Consider the following 23895-nt stretch of genomic DNA (forward strand, 5'->3'; position numbering starts at 1 on the left):
AATAAATAAAATACAGATGGATAAAATACAGACCCTCTCTTTAAGGAACTTACAGAGTAGTGAGAGAGATAGTAAAGCTTACTGGAGTTAAATCTTCTCACAAATGATTTAATCTTCTTAAAGACATTTCTTTGTGGTATATTTCAGTGGGGGGCTGGAATCTAAAGAGGTGGTCCCAGATTGGGGAACTTTTTGTTCATTAGTGTGGCTTCTTCAAGGGAAATGACAAAATATACTTCTTTGTGATTCACATGAGTTAATTTCATCAACTTCATAGTCCTACAGTGATCTCTTCACATTTTGTAATTTTATTGGTACTTTCTAGAGAGAACCTTATTTTAGTCCATTCCTGCTGCTGTAACAAAATACCATAGACTGGGAATTTATAAACAAAAGAAATTTATTTCTCACAGTTCTGGAGGCTGGAAAGTCCAAGATCAAGGTGCCAGCAGATTCAGTGTCTGGTGAGGGCATCTGCTTCCAAGATGATGCCTTGTTGTTGTATCTATCCTCCCATGGCAGAAGGGCAAAAAGGACTAGGGTGCTCCCTTCAACCTCTTTTATAAGATCACTAATCCCATCCAGGAGGGCTCTGCCCTCCTGACTTAATCACCCCTAAAGGTCCCACCTCTTAATACTATCTCACTGGTAATGAAGTTTCAACATATGAATTTTGGGGGACACATTCAGACATAGCAAACTGCCAGCCCTATTTAATTTTTCTATTTTCCATGAATATAAAAGCTTCGTTTTTTTCTGATTATAAAGATAACACATAGAATATTCAAACAACACATTAAAGTGAAGAGGCAAAGGTGAAACTCAAAATTCTACCACCAAAGGCAGATGCAATTAACTTTTCAGTGAATGTCTTTCCTGATATCGTGATTTTACTGTTAAAAGAGAATTTTTAGAAAGAATTCATTTAGCATTTATTGAAAGCCTTTGGGATTCTGGGCAGCATGCTAGGTGCTGTGGGGATGTACTGATGGGTAAGACGTAGGGTTTTCTTTCAGAAATTGACACTCTTATGGGAGAGGAGGATCATGTGTGGTAGTTATAACACAAGAGGTACAGACTGCTTAGGAAACAGTGGGAAAAGATCATCTTGGTGGTGAAGGTTTCAGAAAGAGATGGCATTATGTTCGGTAGAAATGGAGGTGGAGGCCCAGAGTAGTAAGGGGGTATAGTACAGGGTTTGCCTGGAGTACAGTGAGTAAACTTTTTGCCTGGATTTGCATGGTTGGCACAGAGGGGTAGGAAGAAATAAGGCTAGCAAAATAAAGTGGATCTGCTTGTGGTGTGACTTAATTGTGGAGCTCAGATACTTCCTGGCTTTACTTCTGTAGGCTTCTGATGATTTTTTTTTTTTAAAGAGACAGGGTCTCCCTGTGTTGACCAGGCTGCTGGAGTGCAGTGGCTATTCACAGTCATGATCATTGTGCACTGCAGCCTTGAACTCCTGGCCTCAAGGGATCCTCCCACATTAGCCCCCCAATTAGCTGGGATTGCTGGCATGCACCACTGAGGCCTGACTGGCTTTTGATGATTTCTAGGCAAGAGGATAACATGATGTAAGCAGTATTTGAAAATTAATTTGGTAAAAGTGTCTAAGATGGTAATTGTTGATTGTACTCAGAGATTGAGAAAGGGTGTTGTCAATGATGACTTGGAGATTTTCGAGGCTAATAGAAGAAAGATAATTTAAGAGAAAGCAAACAAGACTTAAGCAGTGACCAGCAGGGTGTAAGGACATTATCAGGAAGGGGAAAAATGACTCCATGTGGTAATGGGCAGGACTTCTAGTAGACAATGCTCTTAAGGCAGGGCATAGCAGTGGTAGGAAATTGGTCATTCTGGTTCATTGTTAGGAAGAATTTTCCGGTAATTTGCCATTAGCTTGAAATTTTATAAATCAGATGGGAATTTTCATTTTTTTAAAAAAAAGATTGCCTGTTATGAATTATAATTCTATAATTGTGTCCATTCAGATAAGTCTTTTGGAATGGAAATCCCTACCCCCCCTTATTTCAGTGTTGAATCTTGCCCATTACACACATACTGTAAAGGGAAATGGTGTATGGCAGGGGCACATTTTAAAGAACCTTTTAGAATCTAGGAGGGTGATCGTTACACACTTGTGTGTTAAAACACTGTTGAGTCGTTTACCATCTTTGATTTCATTTTCATGATGGCTGGAGCAAAGCGCTTAAAAAGGGTAAATGGCAAACCACTGAACAGGAACAGACCACAGGAGCTGGGCTCATGCAGTTAGTTAGTCATCTCTTGTCAGCAGGGGCCCTGCAGAGGCAATAGCAGACAGCTATGAGGGAACTGGAGAGATGAGTTTCTGGCATGGATATGGATCTTATATTGTGGTAACAATAGTTTATTCTTCAAATCAGGGAAATGAGAGCAAAGTTGCTTAGCAATCATGTGGGTGCTAAAAGAATGGCCTTTGGAGGAGCAGGCATTTGAAGTGGGATAAATTCAGCTTTTTCATGAAACTTGCAAACACACCCTGATTAGAGCAATTCAGGGCAGTTCTTTTACAAATCAAGAACTTGTAGTCCTCTTTCTTTCTGATTGATTTTGTCTTAATCTGCTTTTCAGCTTCCTCATCTGGAGAGGGGGCTAGTGCCTTTTTAGAATACTTTCTCCCAGAGGCAGGTACTGGGAAATGAGGGTTCCCAGAAGGAGAATGGTTCCAGATTTTTAGGTGCCATGTTCTTCTTCACCACTGGATTTTTTTTTTTTTTTTGAGACAGAGTCTTGCTCTGTTGCCCAGGCTAGAGTGAGTGCCGTGGCGTCAGCCTAGCTCACAGCAACCTCAAACTCCTGGGCTTAAGCAATCCTACTGCCTCAGCCTCCCGAGTAGCTGGGACTACAGGCATGCGCCACCATGCCCGGGTAATTTTTTCTCTCTCTATATTTTTAGTTGGCCAGATAATTTCTTTCTATTTTTAGTAGAGACGGGGTCTCGCTCTTGCTCAGGCTGGTCTCGAACTCCTGACCTTGAGCGATCCACCCGCCTCGGCCTCCCAGAGTGCTAGGATTACAGGCGTGAGCCACCGCGCCCAGCCTTCACCACTGGATTTAACTTGGCTTTGCTGAATGGTGCCAGTCATCTTCTTGGGCCTTGGAAGAACTGACTGGGTGGGGCTGGGGTAGCACCAGCCCATCAGTTGCAACTTAGAAAGTATGTGCATGCATGTCCACAGAGTCATCTTTGTATAGGCAGGGCTATCTGTTTCTCCAGAAAGAGTGGGAAAGTGACATAGCATGGAAAGAACACCATCGTGAGAGGCTTGCGTCTAATCCCAGTTTCACTACATACACATAAAGCTGTGATTTGGGGCACGTCTCCTAATCTCCGACTCAACCTCTTCATCTGTAAAATAGCAATAATATCTACTCTCCCAGTGAAGAGACTAAGACAAATTAATGGATAGTGTGAGTCTACTACAAAAAGCATAGATTGTTGTATAAGCTTATGAAGTTTCCTTTTACTGGTTTATATTCTGGCCATCAAAAATGTGGTTTCTTGTACACTTTATTTTTTAATTAAAAAACTTGAGATACTATCTAGACTTTTAAAAAAATTTCTGATAAAAAGTTTTAAAGATAGCACACAGTATTTTTCCTCTTTTAGAAATACTTTTTCATTAATTTCTTGTTTGTTATTATTTTCTTTGAAGATGACTTCCTTTTCTAGACTTTACTAACAATGAAAAAAGCTCTAACAAAGCTGAACTTCTGATCTAAATTATAGTTCTTTTTGCTGAATTCATGAAATGAGTTTGAGTTGACAGTTAAGGGTTTTAAAGATAAGTCCAAGTCTTCATTTTACAGTGAGGATACTGAGCCCAAGTGAGTAAGTAGCAATACCAGGGCTGGAGCTCAGGTCTCCTCCTCCAGGCTCCTTGATACTATAATGTGCTGTCTTCCTCATGATTTGCTTAATTAAGTAAAGGGGCTTAAGAAAATTATCACTGAATTCAGCTATTTCTGTATTTAACAAGAATGCTGTTTAATTGTCCAAGGCCAAAGTCTAGTGTTCAAATCTAAATCTTCTTCAGTGGGATCACTGAATTAAACTAAGCACCTGCACATACAAAGACCATTGTTGATTTTAGAGAACTGAAGACACAATGTACCTTATTACTAGAGAGCATTGGATCAGGGATTGCAAAACCTGAGCTCGTCTCAGTTCTGCTCACTAACTTTAGTCAAGAAAAAAAAAATTAATCTTTTTGAGCTGGTACTCATTGTTTATAAAGTGAGATGACAATATGACATCCATGGCCCCTGCTAGGACTTTAGTTGGGGGATCTATGAAACTCAAAGGCAGAGAACAGGGTAGGTGTGGGAGAGATCATGTTTTCTTTTTGTTCCCTGAGGACTTTGCATTAATTAATTACTTTTCTCATGTTGTTCCCCAATCTGGAAATTCTATTAATAGTTGCCTCTATTTCTATCCTAAACCTATTCTTATTTATCCTTTAGGCCCTAGGTTACATTTTACTTCCTCTCATGAGGTCACTGTAGAACACACTATTTCTCCTTTTTTGAATTCATTTATTGCCCTTATATCTCACTTATCCATTAATGTACCATGGTACGTTGCTGTGAAATATGTCATCCTTTTACACCTCATCCCTAGGGAGTGGGTTAATGTAGAAGAAAAAATACAGACTATGAAGATAAATAAATTGATCTATGTGATCTTAGGCTGGCCATTTAAAAAATATATATATTTAATTTTTAAAATATGTAGTACATTTTTGAATAGGCAAATTTTTTTCAAAACTTAATAAAAATGGGGGAGGTGCTGTGAAAAGTCTCCTACCCCTGGTCTCCCATCAAACTTGTCTTCCCTTCAGTTATTAGTTTCTTATGGATCTCTCCAGAATTGCTCATTTTATTATCCTTTTTCTTTTACACAAAAGATGGCATATTATACATACTCTTAGGTACCTTATTTTTTTCTCTAAATTTATCTTGGAGTTTTTTCACATCACCACATAGTATACCGCATAGTATAGTATCACCGCATAGTATACTTCCTCATGGTTTTTCACATTTTATGGATATATCATAATTTAGTGGTTGGGAATTTTTTTTTTTTTTTTTGAGACAGAGTGTTGCTTTGTTGCCCTGGCTAGAGTGAGTGCCGTGGCGTCAGCCTAGCTCACAGCAACCTCAAACTCCTGGGCTTAAGCGATCCTCCTGCCTCAGCCTCCCGAGTAGCTGGGACATGCCCAGCTAATTTTTTCTATATATATTTTAGTTGTCCATATAATTTCTTTCTATTTTTAGTAGAGACGGGGTCTCGCTCTTGCTCAGGCTGGTCTTGAACTCCTGACCTCGAGCGATCCACCCGCCTTGGCCTCCCAGAGTGCTAGGATTACAGGTGTGAGCCACCGTGTCTGGCCAGGAATTTTTACTTGAGTAAAGTCCAAAATGATTTTAAAATTTGAATGACTTTTGAGCCTGACCTGAGAAATAGGCTCTTCATTTCTCTAAAACTTGTATTTCCATAGTACTTAACAGTTTTTAAGCACTTTGCATTCTTGAAATTGATCTTCACAAAACCTCTTTGGGTTAGATAATTACTATATAGGTTTTACTAAGTAAATAGAGAAAGAAAATATCTAGTATTTTGCTGACTGTGTTGCAGAATTCTTCAATAAAAGCTCCAACGTACTCTTTTCATGTGCTCTACTGGCAAATACAGGGTTTGCTTGAGAAACACAGCCTGCTTTGTAGAGGCTGATAAAAGTCTTCATTACTGCATTTATAACCATTTGTGAATTTACTTCCTTAACTTACTTCCTTAAAACCAGTAGAGCATGTAGAAAAGGATTTCCACATAAATGAAGCTTTGAGAAGCAAAACAAATTGAGAAAAAAGATATGCAATATTTTTAATAAACATTTTTAATCTTAAAAAAAATCCCAACTAAAACACATGTGTGCAGAAAAAGGGACTTGCTTAATGGAATTTGAAAGTGTTTATTGAGACGACTATGGTTCCTTAAGTAGTTAAATGTTTAGGGCTGAGAAAAATGGGGAATATTTTAACCTGGGACTCAACCAGGAAGATTCTCTGTTAAAGAAAGTATAGCCTTAGCATTGTAATTTGACCTGTTCAGAATGCACAAATGAAATGGAAAGAACTTAAGCTTTATTTTCAAATTTTCATTTAATGTAAAACAAGACTAGAACTGAGGTAGCCCAAACTGCTAATTCACCTACTCTGCCTGAATATTGAAGTATGCACTTAGGTAGGTTGTTGTAAGACCAGTAGCCCTGCATATGTTTGTATGTTATGGAATGGAAGTTTTCTATAAAATGTTTTCAACCATTTTGGTGACTCCTGAAATATTTTTGCCATTTTTTAATTAGTAATTCTATATTAGGCCCTTGATTTCCTTCTCTTTTTGTAGTTATGTTCTTTTATATTTGTGCTGAAACTTAGCCTAGAGTCATAGAATTTTAGTGATGTTTGAACACACAGAGATTACTAATTTATATTTGGTATGTTTGTATATTAATTTTCCCCTTTCTATGGAATAAATGAGAAAACTGAAGCCCAGAGAGGTTGTGACTTGCCCAGGTCAGCCTCCTTGTCCAGAACCCCTGGCTTCTGGTGCTCAGTACCAGGTTCTTCCTCTAAAAAGCTCGAATTGCCTAACCCTGCTCTTCTTGGGGAAAAAGTTTAATTTTGAACACATTCACTCCCCCCCCATTTCTTTTAATGTGGATCAATTAATAAAAGAGCACAGGGATATTATATTCACAGATCTTACATGGAGCCTGGCTCATAGTAGGCCTGTAATAGAGACTTGTTCGAAGTGAGCCAAAACTGGGGAGGGAATAAGAGAGAATAACGGTGACAAGTGGGGGCTGGCACGTGAGCAGACCTCACCTTGTGTTTGCTAGTTTATTTTTCATCTTTCTCTTCCCAGGCAGGGTTCAGTGTGTTGTGTTCACACAGTGAAGGTATCATGTGCTCATTAGTGGGAGCCTTTAAACTACTCTCTTTTCCCCCTGCAGGTCCTTTCCCATAACCTGTGCACGGTGCTGAAGGTTCCACATGACCCTGTTGCCCTTGAAGAGCACTTCAGGGATGATGATGAAGGACCTGTCTCCAATCAGGGCTATATGCCATATTTGAACAAGTTCATTTTGGAAAAGGTATGATTCTAACCTTTTCTGGCTTACAGCATTATTTGATTTGCATGTTTCAAGTGGGCCCCCGAGCCCCTTGATGGTGAATTCACTGAAAAGCATCAAGGGATAAATCAGGCTCATGCCTGTAATCCCTGCACTTTTGGGAGGCCGAGGTGGGAGTATTGCTTAAGGCCAGGAATTTGAGACCAGCCTGGCCAACATAGAGAGACCCTATTTCTAAAATAAAAATAAAAATAAATTAGCTGGGTGTGGTGATGCATGCCTGTAGTCCCAGGTACCCGGAAGTTGAGGATTGCTTGAGCCCAGGAGATCGAGGCTGCAGTGAGCTATGATCACTGCACCGCACTCCAGCCTGGGTGACAGAGACCCTGTTTCTGAAAAAAAAAAAAAAAAAAAAAAAAGAGAGAAAGTGATTAAATCATAAACGAAAAAGGATGGGAGACTGATGATGTTTCCTATTTCTCTCTCTCCTCCACTTGGTTTGATATTTTTCCAACTTTGTTCGTTCTTTGAAATAAAGAGCTGTGTTTTATGTCAATCTGTACCTGTCCTCTCTCAGGGTGCTTTTTAAAAAAAATCTGGTACCACATATACTGGCAATGGTTGTTAAAGCATGGAGTAAAATGTGAGTACTTAAAGTGATGATAATTATCTTTACTGTATAGATATAATCCAGCAAACTTTTCATCCCAGACTTTTCAGTGTACCACTTGGATACTTCCTTTGGGGTATGTTCTGAGTAAGGATGCTGTAAAAACCTATAAGGTGTTTGGAATCCAAATATAACCTACTGGTATTTGCTGCCATGTTCACTTTTTCCGTAGGGTTGGATAATTAAAAATTAACACAAAAGTGTTAAATTTAATGCATAAAAAGAACAAAATAAACTGGATGGTACATTTAAATAATGTTAAAGGAGTATTGCACAAGCCCAGGATTTCGAGTATGAGGCTGCAGTAAGCCATAATTACGCCATTGCACTCTAGCCTGGGCGACAGAATGAGACCCTGTCTCAAACAAACAAGCAAAAAACCATAAGAAAGTGCATTATATTTTTCAGAAATTTTGCAGCAAAGATTATAAAAATTACAGTGTATTCATTTTTGTAGTGCTCTTTGTATCTGTTATTCCATATCAGTCTCATAATATAATTTCCTGATCTTTCTTTGTATATGTATGTTTTATGTGTCATACATGTTTTATTAAAGATTTTCTATGCAGAAATGATAGCATTGCTTTGATTGTGCTTTTTTCTCTTTTTATTGATTTTTTTTTAAATTGACAAATAGAAATTGTTTGTATTTATTGTATACAACATGATGCTTTGAAATATGTATACGTTGTCGAGTGGTTAAATCAAACTAAGGTGCATTATTTCACATGCATTTTTAATCTGTGGTGAGAATACTTAAAATCTCTTAGCAATTATCAAGTGTTTAATACTATTGTTATTAACTATAGTTACCACGTTGAATGATCATACTTTAATTAGGAAAAAAAGAGGAGAGAAAAACTATATGATAATGAGAGGTTAAGATTTATTCAAACTCACAAAAGCCACATATTATATAATTCCATTTATATAACTATGAAATGTCCAAAATAGCTTGGGGCTGAGGGGAGGTAGAATGGTGAGGACTACTGTTGGGCTTGGGGGTCTTTTTGGGATGATGAAAGTATTCTAGAATTAGATAATGGTGGTGGGTATAAAGCCTTGTGAATATCTAAAAACCACTGAATTTTATAGTTTAAAAGGGGAAATTTTGGCCATGCTCAATGGCTCACACCTGTAATCCTAGCATTCTGGGAGGCCAAGGTGGGAGGATTGCTTGAGGCCAGGAGTTTGAGACCAGCCTGAGCAAGAGTGAGACCCTGTCTCTACAAAAAATAGAAAAGATTAGCCTGGTGCAGTGGCACGTGCCTGTAGTCCCAGCTACTTGGGAGGCTGAGGCAGGAGAAGTGCTTGAGCCCAGGAGTTTGAGGTTGCAGTGATCTGTGATGATGCCACTGCACTCTAGCTGGAGTGACAGAGTGAGACTTTGTCTCAAAAAAAAAAAAAGGGTAAATTTTGTGGTATGTAAATTATATCTCAATAAAAAAATTTAATTAAATTGCACAGAAACTGATGTATAAGGTCTGAAAACTTCACAGTTTGATACTATACTATTTTCTGGAGCCTTTTTTTGGTTGCTGTTCTGTTCATTGATCGGGTAGCTTATTTGTGTTCTATAGTTGTATTACAAGTAAATATGTCTTAAATTCAGCAAATATTTGATGACATGCTGTGTGCATGTATTTAATTTTAAAAATTATAGACAGTGGCTGGGTGTAATCGGCCAGTAATCACACCTGGTAATCCTAGCACACTGGGAGGCCGAGACGGGAGGACCGCTTGAACTCAGGAGTTTGAGACCAACTTGAGCAAGAGTGAGACCCCATCTCTACAAAAAATAGAAAAATTAGCCAGGTGTGCTGGCACACACCTGTAGTCCCAGCTACTCGGGAGGCTGAGGCAGGAAAATTGCTTGAGACCAGGAGTTTGAGGTTGCAGTGAGCTATGATGACGCCCCCGCACTCTAACTGGGATGACAGAGCGAGACTCTGACTCCAAAAAAAAAATTATAGACAGTAAGCAAAATTAAGTCTGTTTATAGAATATATTGGGAAATTCTTAGAAGTCTGGAAACAGCTTTGTTTTTCTGTGCTAGAATTTGTGTGGGCTGGGCTAGTAGATAGAGAAATGAGGTTTAATATCTTGAAATGCTATACCCTACTACTGCATTTTATTCTCCTTGCTGTAACATTCTTTAAACCTCTTGAATTTTAAGTTTGAAAATGTTCTTTATTTTAGTATTTAGATATTTTATAGTTTGTAACTGCAGGAGAAAATATACCAATAGTATTAAAAAGTCCAAAATGAGCTACTAAATTTGGAGAAAAACTTATTCACGGAGAGAGTGAAGATGTGATGAAACAGTGAGCCCTTGTTTATTATTGCTTAGCCACCTGGAGTGGAATTTTGCCAGTCCTGCAATTCAAATAAAGCAGCCAAGCTTTCCATGGTGTGGGTTTAAATTGAGCAAAGATTAGTGCCTTGTTTTGCAACTTGGTTGGAAAAAAATGCCAGTAGTGATTTAAAGATGTTGACATAAAACTTAGAGATTGTCATTAGTTATGCAAAGAAAATATAAAATAATGTCTAAACATTTGGAGAGTGTGCTATCATGTCTCATTCTATTATCATGTTAATCCTGTGAGACAGAACTGGAATTATCCCCGTTTAAATGAGGAGGAAACAGAGCCCAAGGTCACCTTACTAATAAGAAGTTGATAGATTTTGAACCTAAGCCATTTAAATCCTCCATCATGTTTCTTTAACTGTACTATTAATTACTTCCATTCAGAATTGTGTTTTTTCCAGTTATTTTGATACATAGGGGGAATATTGGTCAAAGGCAGGGATAGAGTTGCTTAAAAGTCATTCTGATAATCTCATACTAGCTCAGCTTCCATCCAGTTCTCTTCAGTTCTTTCTTAAGTGTTTTAAGATGATTCTCTTCTCTTAATTAGTGTGTAGTGTTCCTTAGTGGTTGTTTTGGTCAGTTTTTTTCCCAAGTTGTTTTAGGGGTTTTTCTGCCTTTGCCTGGGAGAATTATTCTGAAGGGGTTGGGACCAAGAGATTAATTATATAGAAACTTGCTTTCCAAAAAGTAATTTTTACATTTGGTTTCTATATTTACTTCTTTATAGATAATCATTCCTGTTGTTCTTTACATTGATATTAGTAGAAGTTATTTTCAGCTTTCCTGAGACTTCAAATAATTAACCTATCTTGCTCTTTTACCAATTATTTTGCCTCCCGTGAGTGTTAACTTTTTTGTTTGTTAAATTCTTTCTTTAGTAAAACAATGGAATTCTGTAAACATCTAGGAAGAAACTTTTGTGGTTTTTTTTTTTTTGGCAAAGAGACCTGGATTTTCTGACAGCGAATAATTGAAGAAAGTGGTATATTACTACCTTTTTGCTATTTAGTCCTAATCAACTACATCAAAAACTAGTTCTGCTTTAGCATATTTATGAGGCAGTCTAGTTCTTTCCTGAGATTGAATAGCTGATTTAGGCTTGCTGGTTCAAATCGTTGTCAGTTCTTTTACCTGATTCTCCTATTAAGGCTTGGTCTGGGCTTATATGATTAGAAGCAATAATCCATTGGCAATATGCCAAGTTCTAATTGGGGAATCTGCTTTCCAACAGAAGCCTTTTTGTTTTTGTTTTTCTGGAAACATACATACACACAAAAGAAAAACACATACAAAGAACAGTTCAGTTCAATATATGTCTCTCTTAGAGGTTAGCAGCCTCTGTTGTTTTGTTTTTCTAGTCTGACATTTAAGCTTTTTTCCCCTTGGTTTATTTTCTTGCTGTTCATGTGTCAGTTACAGTTCTTGCATAAAGTGTGGTTTCACATTTCTTCTGTTAGTTAAATGAGTATGCCTTCAGCACTTAAAACACTTCAAATGTGTGCCTAACAACCATCATTTAATAGGAAGTGGTACTGCTTTTCAACACCCAAACCCATGCTTCTGCATGGTTCTTTCTTATTGCCTTTTAGCTTATGATATTTTTTCATTTATTGTTCTTTGAAAGCTATATAGTTTTAATTTGGCACAGTGACTAAGTTGGACTATATTTCTGTCATATTTGTGAAGCTATAGAGGACTGTAAACTTTTGAGTGAATAAAGGGATTTCATGATGAGAACTATCAATAACTTTATGCTGCTGAACACTTTGACCAACAAACTCTAAGAGTCATGTATGGTTTCAAGAAATAGTGTTTTTTAAAATAACAGTTTTTTGATATATAATTCACGTACCATATAATTTGTTTAACATGTACAATATAGTGGTTTTTAGTATATTCACTATTTTGTGTAACCGTTACCACAATCAATTTTAGAATATATTCATCACTCCCTCCCCCAAAATCCCATACCCATTGCCAGTCACATACCCCTCTACCACAGCTCTAGACAAGCACTAATCTTTCTGTTTCTGTGGACTTGCCTATTCTGGACATTTCATATTAACAGCATCATACAATAGGCAGCCTTTTGTATCTGGCTTCTTTAATTTAGCATAATGTTTTCAAGGTTCGTCCTTGTTGTAGTGTGTAACAATACTTCATTCCTTTTTATGGCTGAATGATATTCCATTATGGATATACTGTGTTTTGTTTACATATTCATCAACTGATGGACATTTGGGTTGTTAAGTGCAGCTATGTTGGCCTTCTCTCTATTCCTCAAATTACCAAGACCCTTCCTGCCTCAGACATGCAGCTTCCTCTGCTGAAAGGCCAACTCCACCCATAACATGCAGCCAATTCTTATTTATCCTTTAGGTTTCAGCTTGATTGTCACTTCCTCAGGTAGATTTCTTTAGGTAGCACCCTACCCTTCTAACCAGCTCTCCTATAATGTGTTCTTACAGCATCCTGTGCTTTTCTGTCGTAGCATTTACAAGTTTTCATCATATAGGTGGTTGGGTTGTTGCTGTATTGCTTGGTATGTGGTTCCTCCTCTACAGTATAAATTCTGTGATGGCAAGGACTGGTTCACTGTTGTCCAGCTCTTAGCACAGTGACTGGCACCTGGTAAACCCTCATAACTATTTAGATGAATGAATGAACAAATGAACACTACATACTAGGCAAAGGGGATGCAAAGATGAATAAAATATGGCCTTTGATTTCTAAGAGTTTGTGATTTTGTGTGAGCTATAGTAGATATAGAACTGGGATCAGGAAAGAGTTTCAGGTTAGAAATGTATGTGTGGCTTTATAAGAAGAGCCTATCCCTTTTCCTTTTTTCATTTTCTCAGCTCTTGTACTTTTGCTTGGTAATGCTTATATAAAACTATTATTTTTTCCATTGAGTTATGATTCACATAACATAAAATATACCATTTTAAAGTGTATGATAGTGGTTGTTAGTATATTTGCTATGTTGTGTAGCCATCGTACCTATCTAATTCTATCATTCTTAAAAGAAACCCCATATCTATTTTAGCAGTCAGTTCTTCTTTTCTCAATCTCCTGTCAGCCACTAACCTGCTTTCTGTCTCTATGGTTTGCCTATTCTGAACATTTCATATTAATGGAATCATACAATATGTAGCCTTTTGTGTCTGGCTTCTTTCATTTAAAATAATGTTTTAAAGGCTTATCCATGTTGTGGCTTGTGTCTGTACTTCATTCATTTTTTTTTTTTTTTTTTTTTGAGACAGGGTCTTGCTCTATTGCCTGGGGTAGAGTGAGTGCCGTGGCATCAGCCTAGCTCACAGCAACCTCAAACTCCTGGGCTTAAGCGATCCTACTGCCTCAGCCTCCCGAGTAGCTGGGACTGTAGGCATGCGCCACCATGCCCGGCTAATTTTTTCTGTATATATTTTTAGTTGGCCAGATAATTCCTTTCTATTTTTTTTAGTAGACACGGGGTCTCACTCTTGCTCAGGCTGGTCTTGAACTCCTGACCTCGAGCGATCCACCCGCCTCGGCCTCCCAGAGTGCTAGGATTACAGGCGTGAGCCACCGCGCCCAGCCTACTTCATTCATTTTTATGGCTATATAATATTCCACTGTATCGATACACCACATTTTGATTACCTATTCATTGGTTGATGGACACTTCTTATTTTTTTTATTATAGCCATGCTGGCAGATATAAAAAACTATTATTTTTAAGCCTTTAAAAATTGGCAAAGAGTAAATGATAGATTGATGTAAGAAACAGTCCCTTGCACTTTGTTTTCCATCTTCCTAAAACAACTCCTAAACAACCAGCCCTTTGACATCTACATTCTACACTGGGTACAGAGCACTGACAGAGAAAAGTCTTAGAGCCTGACTCTGCTCTATCTTCATCTGCATAACCTTTATTTGCCCTTCAGAATTAAGCATGATTTGTACCCAGCCTCCATCCCCACCATCTGAATTAGATTTAAGCTCACCCTGTACTGCCCTTTATTGTCAGTCTGTCATCCTCATTGCACCAGATTCCTGGTGACAAGAAGCTCCTTAAAGTAGGGACTGCATATGTCTTATTTGATATGGGACCCCCCATACCAAGTACACTGACTGGCCTGTAATAGACAGATAATAAATATTTGCATATCCTCAGATATACAGCAAAAGACAAGATCTAGAATAGGGTCTCGAGCTGCAGTTCAGCTCAGAGACATATTGATACAGACATTGTTACACTATTTACAAGCAGCAAAGATGATCTAGTCTTTTACCCTTCTACACAAATGATTGCATTCTAAATACACTCTAATCAGCACCTTGAGTTTTTCCCTACTTTATATTTCCCTTTATTTTTGGAATATGATATATACAAAAGAATATGCAGGATATATGAAAATTATAAAGCATAATAATAAAAGGAACATCTACGAACCTACCACTCATCTCGGGAAGAACATCACTAATACTGTTGCATCTACCTCTGTGCTCTTCCCTTTTCTCATTTTCTTGCCTCCTCCCAAGAGGAAACCACCATCCTGAATTTTTTGTGTATTTTCCTTTCACATTAGAAAAAAGTTTTATCATATATGTATATCTTAATGTATGGTTAATTTTTGTTCTTGAGACATAAAAATGAGATCATGCTCGATGTAGTCTTTTGTGACTTGCTTTTTTCATTGGACATTGTATGATTCTTCCATGTTATGCACCTTGTTTCATGTTGTATCTTGGAGATTGTTTCACGTTAGCATATAAATAAACTCGTGCTGTTTTTTTCCTGTTGTAGCTCTGTATACGGTCAGTATATCATGTATTAGTAATAATCAAATACTTTGTAGCATTTTGTTATTTAGCAGGATTTTTCACATATATTTCTTTATTTTTATTCTTAGAACCTTGAAAACCATTTGTTTTAGTGTTCGGTATGTGACATTCTGAAAACCCAAGGTTACTTTGTTTAGCATAATACCTTGTATGGAAGCACTTGAATACTAATGCTTTATATACTATTTGATATTGAAAACTGATGGATTTTGTACTTTAAAAAATTGTGGTAAAAATATATAACATAAATTTAATCCTCATAACTACTTTTAAGGGTACAGTACAGTGTTTTTAATCATATGTACATTGTTATACAACAGATATTTAGAACTTTTTCATCTTGCATGACTGAAACTCTATATCCATTGAACAACACCCCTTTTCCCTCTATCCCCAGCTGTTGGCAACCACCATTCTATTTTAAATGAGTTTGATTCCATTAGATACACCATATTACAAGTGCATTTGTCTTTTTGTGATTTGATTATTTCGCTATTTCACTTAGTGTAGTGTCCTTAAGGTTCATCCTTGTTGCATATGACAGGATTTCCTTCTCTTTTAAGGCTGAGTGATATTCCATTGTGTGTATATATCACATTTTCTTTATCTGTTCATCCTTTGATGGACATTTAGTTTGCTTCTACATCTTGGCTATTGTGAATAATGGCTACAGTGAACGTGAGTGTGGAAATATCCCATCAAGTTCCTATTTTTAGTTGTTTTGCGTATATACCCAGAAGTGGGATTGGTGTATACATATGGTAGTTCTACTTTTAATTTTTTGAGAACCCTCCATACTGTTTTCCACAGCAGCTGTAACATTTTACAGTCCCACCAACAGCGAACAAAGGTTCCCATTTCTCCATATTCTTACCAACACTTGTTCTGTTCTGTTTTTTTGATAGTGACCATCTTAGCAGGTGTGAGGTGATATCTCATTGTGTTTTGATTTTCCTGGTAATAAGTGATATTGAGCATCTTTTCAAATGCTTGTTGGCCATTTGTGTATTTTTTTTTAAGAAATGCCTATTTAAGTCCTTTGCCTGTTTTTATGTCAGGTTATTTTTTTTTTTTTGTGATTGAGTTGTAGGAGTTCTTTATATATTCTGTTCTAAAACCCTTAAAGTGGCATTTTCCTACAGGCCAATTCTTAAAATTATAAAGCCCCTTGTGATTGGTCTTTGTTTGCTTTTCCAGCCACATATTTAGTCACTCCCTCTCAGGAACTCTATAATTCACCACAAAATCCACAGAGAATCACTTCTTGTTCCTCAGAGCAAGGCTGTATGCTTTCATGCATATGTCATTTCCCTTGTGTGGCATATCTTCCACTTAGCATTTTTTGGGTGTCGGTAGATAGAATTGGTGGTGGTGGGATTGGAAACTAGTTCTGCGTAGATGTCCTCCATTGTGTAGGTGATCTCCATCCACTGCATTCTACAAGCAGTTTGGCATGATAGAAAGAGTGGCATTTGAGCTTTAAACTCTGGTTTTGATATTTACTAGCCATGTGAACTTGGCGAAAGTATAATTGACCCTTGAATAATCTAGGGGGTTAGGGGTGCCAACCCCCTGTATAGTTGAAAATTCATGTATTATTTTCGACTCCCCCAAACTGTTAATAGCCTACTGTTGACTGGAAACCTTACCAATAACATAAACAGTTGATTAACACACATTTTGTATGTTATATATGTAATATACTGTATTCTTACAATAAAGTAAGCTAGGGAAAAGAAAATGTATTAAGAAAATCATAAGAAAACATTCATTTAGTATTCATTAAGTAGAAGTGGATCATCGTAAATGTTTTCATCCTCAGCATCTTCATGTTGAGTAGGCTGAGGGGGAGGAGGAAGAGGAGGGGTTGGTTTTGCTGTCTTGCGTGGCACAGGTGGAAGAATATCCATGTATAAGTGAACCTGCACAGTTCAAACTCGTGTCACTCAATGGTCAACTATATTCAATTTTTCTGAATTTCTATTTCCTGATCTATAAAATAGAGAAGATAATTAACCTTATGGGACTAATATAAAATGTAAGTGAGAAACTATATATAACATGCCTAGCTTCTAGCATATATTAATAGTAAGACTTCAATATACAGTGATAAGGCAAAAAAAAAAAAAACAACAAGCAAAGTGGCAGTAATTGCTGCTGCTGCTTCCCTCCATGGAATCATTTGTGTTTGATGGGGGCATAGGAAATGGTGTCAGAAGGAGACAAGGTACTAAAGACAGAACACAAAGGATATTTTCCTACTCTTGAAGACTGGTTTGCCAACTGCGAATTCTAGTTAGAGATCAGGTGAAACTTCTTGTAGCCAGCTAGTGACTTCTTCCTTATAGTACACACAACCCTTTGTTCATATCTTCCCCCAAAGAAATGCTTTGCTCATATTGTCCATCTGTCTACTCGTACCTCCTTCAGTACATCTTCCATATTGTTCCAGAATATGCTGTGTTTTTTTGAGACAGGGTCTTGCTTTGTTGACTGGGCATGAGGGCAGTGGCATGATCATAGCTCACTGCAACGTCAACTCCTGGGACTACAAGCATGCACTGCCACACTCGGCTAATTTTTCTATTTTTTGTAGAGAAGGGGTTCTCCGTATGTTGCTCAGACTGGTTTTGAACTCCTGACCTCAAGCTATCCTCCCACCTTGGCTCCCAAAGTGCTAGGATTACAGACAGGTGTGAGCCATTGTGCCTGGCCCAGAATATGGCTTTTAAAATGGAGATTGTATCTGTTGCTCTCTTCATCTCTTTCAGTACAGATAAAGTCCTAACTCCTTAACATGAATGATGAGGCTCTTCATGATCTGGTCTTCATTTACCTCTCTAGCCTCATTTTTCACTGTTTTCACATAGTGGACATTTGCCATTTTTTTTTTTTGGTCTACCATCAGAACTTTTTTCCTGTGTTTGGGAAATTCCATAGGGTGTTGGTGGGGAATGGGACCTGTCTCACAGCTCAGAAACTGAAAAGTTCAGATACTCATTTTCCCTACTCCTTGGCAACTGGAGCACAGGAATGTGACCTAGGCCCAGTCAATTGGACTTTGTATGTGCAGTGAGTGGCACAGAGGATCAAGGACAGGGATGGATGGTGGTAGCAGTGGTAATAGTGGTGGTACCCTTGTGTTATGCTGGCAGTGGTGTCTACCTCAGACTATTCCTCTGGGTGGTTTTGGCTGCATTTCTGGCTGCCTACCCTACCTTGATACTAGCCTAGTTTCAGGGGTTAGATTTTCCAGCCCTTGCATTGGATCTGTGAGGTTACCTGTTGTTTTTCCAATAAATTCCTTTTCTGTTTAAAGGAACCCAAGGAGGTTTTTGTTACCTGTATTTAATAAGAGCCTTGACTCATACTACCTTTGTAGCACCAAGTGCCCCATTCACATTTAACTTCATACTCTTCTTCCAAACTGACCATGGTTGTCTCTACTTCTGGGCCTCCTCACATTCTGTTCTACCTGGAACACCCTTTATCCCATTCTTGATCTGTTTGACTCTTGATCATCCTTTAGGACAGTGGTCCCCAACCTTTTTGGCACCAGGGACTGGTTTTATGGAAGACAGTTTTTCCACAGATGGGGGGTTGGGGTGGGGAGAGGCAGAGCCCAGGCAGTGCTGTGAACAATGGGGAGTGGCTGTAAATACAGATGAAGATTTGCTTGCTCACCTGCCCGCTGCTCACCTTCTGCTGTGCAGACCCCTGATTCCTAAGTCTCATGGAAGACAATTTTTCCACGGATGGGGAAGGGCAGGGGCGGTAGCGCTCTGTGGCCTGGTCCCTAACAGGCCACGGACTAGTACTGGTCCATGGCCCAGGGGTTGGGGGCCACAGCTTTAGAACTCAGCTCTGTCATAGTGTCACTCTTTCTGCAAATCTTTCCCCAGATCTCAAGATTGGGTTGGCTCCTCAGTGTTCCCACAGAATCCTTTGTTTATCTCTATTATGATACTTGTCACACTCTATTGTAATTGTCTTTACTTTCCTTGGGGACATAGGCTAGTATTGTGTTGAGTATCTTTGCACCGTTCCTGGCAAATAATAGTTACTATCTAAATTTTATTTATTGAATGAGTAAAATACTCTATAATTATACACTGTTATATGAAAATTTGTCTACTTGTATATCTGTTTTTTCCAATAAACTTAAACATTCTAAGAGCACAGACCAAATTCTTCATCTTTGTATCCTTAATTTATAGCACAGTACCTGGCTCTTAGTAGATGCTGAGGCAATGTTGAACGTATGAACTAATGAATGACTGGCAGGGCTGTCTCTCAGTTAAGTTCTCTCAGTTCAGTTAAACAGTTTTTCCCAAAAGAAGCTATCTTCTTTGACCATAGGTAAAGATGAGGTATCTGCATGTGGCACATACTGAGTAATTGACATTCTCAGCTCCTTCTATGTACAAGGATTGATAGTTTATTTAGGAAGATAATGTGTATACATGAAAAAATATGTTTGACGGGTTAGTATATTTTATTGAAAAGTGAGTGATATGGACAGGTTTGTTTCAGTGTCAGACTAAATGTAATATTATTAATTGAGCCATTGAAACTGTAGTACCTAGAGCAAATAAATAGAATATGGCTATTGGTTAATTGGATTGATTAAAATGGAAGCCTGAAGGAGGCTTCATTTTTCTATTTTACTTGCCTTATATACTGCTTATTTTGTTTTTTTTTTTTTTTTTTTTTTTACAGAAGACAAATAAAAGTTTATTGTACAAAATTAAGGCCTTTACATTTTATAGTTCACTAAGGCTAAAGAAAGACTAAGTCCTTCACAAAAATTTCACTTTTACTCCCCCCCCACCTCCGACTATTAAAATGATGTGACCAAATATTATCAAAACAAACAGTATAAATAACACCAAGTCCTTTAAAGATAACTATCCTAAATGTTATTTCTTGGCATAGGTGATCTTCATGGCGTGGGATGGTGTGATCTTAAATCCTTGTAAAGCATCCCTGGCAGCTCCAGCCTGCCCATCATTTTCAAATTCAACAAAAGCAATGTCATGCCTCCCAGGTACCAAACGTACTTCCTTAAAACCAGGGAACTGATTAAACAGCATGGATAACATCATCTCATTAGTCTCTTCTGGTAAATTATTAAGGAATAAAATATAGTTTGGAGGGTAATCAGGGACCTGAGGATTTGGTGTTGAATTTCCTTGGGTATTAGCTGAATTTAGTGTTCCCTGACCAGGCTTTTTGTTTGCAGTTGTTGTAGTTTGTTCCACAGTTTTGGCTTTTTTCTTTTCTTTTTTCTTTTCTTTGTCAGCAAAAGTGCCACGCATTTTAGATATTATATCTGAATCTGTTTTTGCATACTGGATTCGCATTGGTTTACCATAAAATGGAAATCCCTGTAACTGTCTCAAAGCATTTGTGGATGATCCCAGTTCCTTAAATATAACAAAGGCCTGCCCCCTCATCTTCATGGTCTTTAAAGCCACAATATCTACCACGTGACCAAACTGGGAAAACAAGGCATATAGGGATCTCTTCAATTCTTCTTTTTTGATTTTGTCATTCATATTGTTGATATAAATTGTATGATTTGGTCTGATATCCATGTTTGGGTTAAACTCTTCAAATAGCCTGCGGCCTACGGCGTCTTCTGTAACAACCCTATACTGCTTATTTTGGACTGATTCATTGGAGTTTTTCCTCATTCCTTTTTAGGTCCAAGACAACTTTGACAAGATTGAATTCAATAGGATGTGTTGGACTCTCTGTGTCAAAAAAAACCTCACAAAGAGCCCCCTGCTCATTACAGAAGAAGATGCATTTAAAGTATGGGTTATTTTCAACTTTTTATCTGAGGACAAGTATCCATTAATTATTGTGCCAGAAGAGGTAAGATGTGGCTTTGAGGTTTTTTTACATGGCCATGTTAGCATTTAATAGACCTGGCTTAGAAGTATTTGTGTTATTTCAGTGTAGATATTGAAAGGTTCTGACTAGTGTTTTTGGATCACAGCCAAAACAGCTTGAATCCAGAATAGCCCCAAACTTAGTTTTTTGGGCATGTAATGACCCTGGAGATCTGCAGAGATGGTGGGGCTCTTCTTCTGTAAATTGCTGTGATTATAAATGAATCCATCCTTATGTCCAAAGAGTCTTTATTCACTACAAGCCACAGTATAATTTTCAGACTACTTGCATACTGGAAAAGCCATAAGAACTGTCTGAGTGATGTTATATGGGAAACATATAGGATCCAGAATGTTGTTCTCAAGGCTGTTTGATGTGAGTAAATAATGTTCTTGTTTTAAAGTGCAGGATGATGACTTTCTGTACTTTGTAAAGTAAAAGAAAAAAAAAATCTGCTTATTTTGTTTTGGGCTATTTTCCCTAAACTTCCAAAGGAAAAAGTAATAGGAGTAAGGTTTCTGTGCTTACTGCACTAAACATTTATATATATAACACATGTGTATTATAGTAGGAAATTTAGAATAGACTAATAATATGTAAAGTTAAAACCAGCTGTAATCCCTCCACTTAAAAAAAGTCATCTGTAATCCCTTAACCTTGGACAAATTATTTAACCTTTCAAGTCTGAGTTTTCTCATCTATGAAATAAGGCTAATTATAATGTTTGCTCTAAGAGTTGTGAGGTTCTGCACTTAAAGGATTTAGTTAAGTGCCCAGCATATAATATGTACTCAGTAAGTATGTTGACTCCTATGGCTACTATTACATACCTTGTTGCACACTAGTCTGCTTATTTTCTTAGGAAAAATTTTCCAGCGGTGGAATTCTTTATTTTTTTAAATTTTTATTTATTCTTATTTTAGCATATTGTGGGGGTACAAAAGTTTAGGTTAGGTATATTGCCCTTACCGCACCGCCCCCAGTCAGAGCTTCAAACGTGTCCACCTTCTAGACAGTGCGCATAGCACTCATTATGTATGTATACACCCATCCCCTCCCCCACCCACATCTGCCCGACACCCGATCAATGTTATTCCTAAATGTGCTCTTAAGTGATGATCAGTGAAACCAATTTGATGGTGAGTACATGTGGTGCTTATTTTTCCATTCTTGGGATACTTCACTTAGTAGAGTGGGTCCAGCGGTGGAATTCTGAGTCCTAAGAAATGCACACTTTCAAAGTATTAGATGAACAAGGCAAAATTGCCCTTCAGAAAGGTTGTACCAATTTATATATTAACAGGAGTGGTTGAGGGTGCCTATATTTACCATCCTGTCCATATTGAGTCTAGACTGTGATTTCTATGATTCATATTCATGTTAGGGACATAACTGAAATCTTTTTAAAAGTTTACACTGCAATATGTTATTGAACATCAGCAAGCCTTTATTGACTGCCAACAATAAGTGAGACACCAAGGAGAATACATATAAAATGAAAAAGATTACTTCCTGCCTTCAGGGAATTTACAGTCTGCTGAGGAGAAAAATAAATGTCGTGCAAAGCAAAATAGACTGCTTGTTATAAGAGAGTTGCAAATGCCATGCAGATACAGAGAAGGGAAAAATTTATTCCAGCAAGGGGAAGTAAGAAATCAAGGAGGGCTTTTTAAGAGAGGCAATATAATGTAGTAATTAAAAGCAAGACCTTAAACTTTTTAAATCAAGGACTAGAGAGTAAATATTTGAGGTTTGTGGGCTTTCAGGGCTATACTGTCTCTGTCAAAACTGCTCAGCTCTGCTGTTGTAGCATGAAAGCAGCCACAGACAGTATGCGGCTGTGTTTCAATAAAACTTTTATTTATGGATGTTGAAATTTGAATTTCATATAATTTTCATGGGCCATGGGATATTATTATTTTGATTTTCCCCAACCATTTAAATGTGAAAACTATTCTTAGTTCATGGATGTTATAAAAACAACACATGGTGAGCCAGATTTGGCTGGTGGGCTAGATTTGGCTTGTGGGCTGTATTTGCTGATCCCTGGTTAAGAAAAGGGCTCTGTCCTGTACCATGTCCAGAAAAAATAAAAATAAAAAAAAAGAAAGGCTCTGGGGTCAGATTCCCTTGATTTGGATTCTGGCTCCATGACTGTTCATTAGCTGTATGACCATGGGCAATTTACTTACATCGTTTTTGCTAAAGTTTCCTCAACTGTAAACTGCTAATGCTAATATCTACCTCCTAGTGTTCTTGTGAAGATTAAATGAGAAGAGTGGTTGGCCCTTAGAAAATGCTGATTAAGTGTTAGCTATTATATTTATGGGGAAAGTAGAACTTGTACTGGGCATTAAAAGATGGGAAGGATTTTGCCTAATGGAGAAGGCAGAGGAAAAGAATTTCGGATGGAAGAAACAGTGGGATGTTATATGAGGCAGGAAAGCAAAGGGCATGTTCTGAGGTGAAAGGCATCTGGTGTGACTGAATTGCCAGTCAAGGTGCTTACTTGGAAACAGGCAAACTGGCTGATTTAAGCCGAAAGGGAGTTTATTAAAAGGATGCTGGGCAGCTCATAGAATTACCATGACTGAAAAACAAGATGTGGAAGCCATGCAGTCTGGTCTATACTGGTCACTATACCGATCACTTCAGTGAGGAAGCTACAAGGAAAATGTTGCTGCCACCAGAGGGTGTGTGGTACACTTGTACCATGGAACACCTCTGGCCCTGGACATGGAGTGCTGCTTAGGAACTCAAGTCTTCCTGCAACTGCTCTCGCTACCAGGCAGAGTTCTCTGTGGTGCCCACTTCCCAATTCAGTCAGAGTATGATGTATCTAATTGGCCTGGCCTAGGTCAGGCACCATGCACTAGCTGCAAAGGAGGCTTGGAAAGGATACGTTTGGATTTTCAGCTTCTACATGGGGGGTAGGAATTTCTCCAGTCATT

The 23895-nt window shown here is 37.9% G+C and overlaps 2 protein-coding genes across 2 annotated transcripts in view; one reads left to right on the plus strand and one right to left on the minus strand.

The window, feature by feature from the left end:
- The window catches only part of SWAP70 (switching B cell complex subunit SWAP70), a 67958-nt gene that overhangs the window by 11858 nt on the left and 32205 nt on the right, over positions 1-23895 (plus strand). The window contains exons 2-3 of the mRNA XM_045557498.1: positions 7059-7199; positions 20753-20926. Coding sequence (XP_045413454.1) covers positions 7059-7199; positions 20753-20926 — 315 coding nt within the window. The remainder of the gene's footprint in view (positions 1-7058; positions 7200-20752; positions 20927-23895) is intronic.
- LOC123642425 (U2 small nuclear ribonucleoprotein B'') lies at positions 19762-20692 on the minus strand. The gene has a single exon (XM_045557499.1). The coding sequence runs from the start codon at positions 20641-20643 to the stop codon at positions 19966-19968; it is 678 nt and encodes a 225-aa protein (XP_045413455.1). The 5' UTR covers positions 20644-20692; the 3' UTR covers positions 19762-19965.

The sequence above is a fragment of the Lemur catta genome, chromosome 7 (genome assembly GCF_020740605.2).
Source record: "Lemur catta isolate mLemCat1 chromosome 7, mLemCat1.pri, whole genome shotgun sequence".
Lineage (NCBI taxonomy): Eukaryota > Metazoa > Chordata > Mammalia > Primates > Lemuridae > Lemur > Lemur catta.

Bases quoted from the DNA above. Each gene is read 5' to 3' on its own strand.
- LOC123642425 (XM_045557499.1), bottom strand. From the start codon at position 20,643: ATGGATATCAGACCAAATCATACAATTTATATCAACAATATGAATGAC.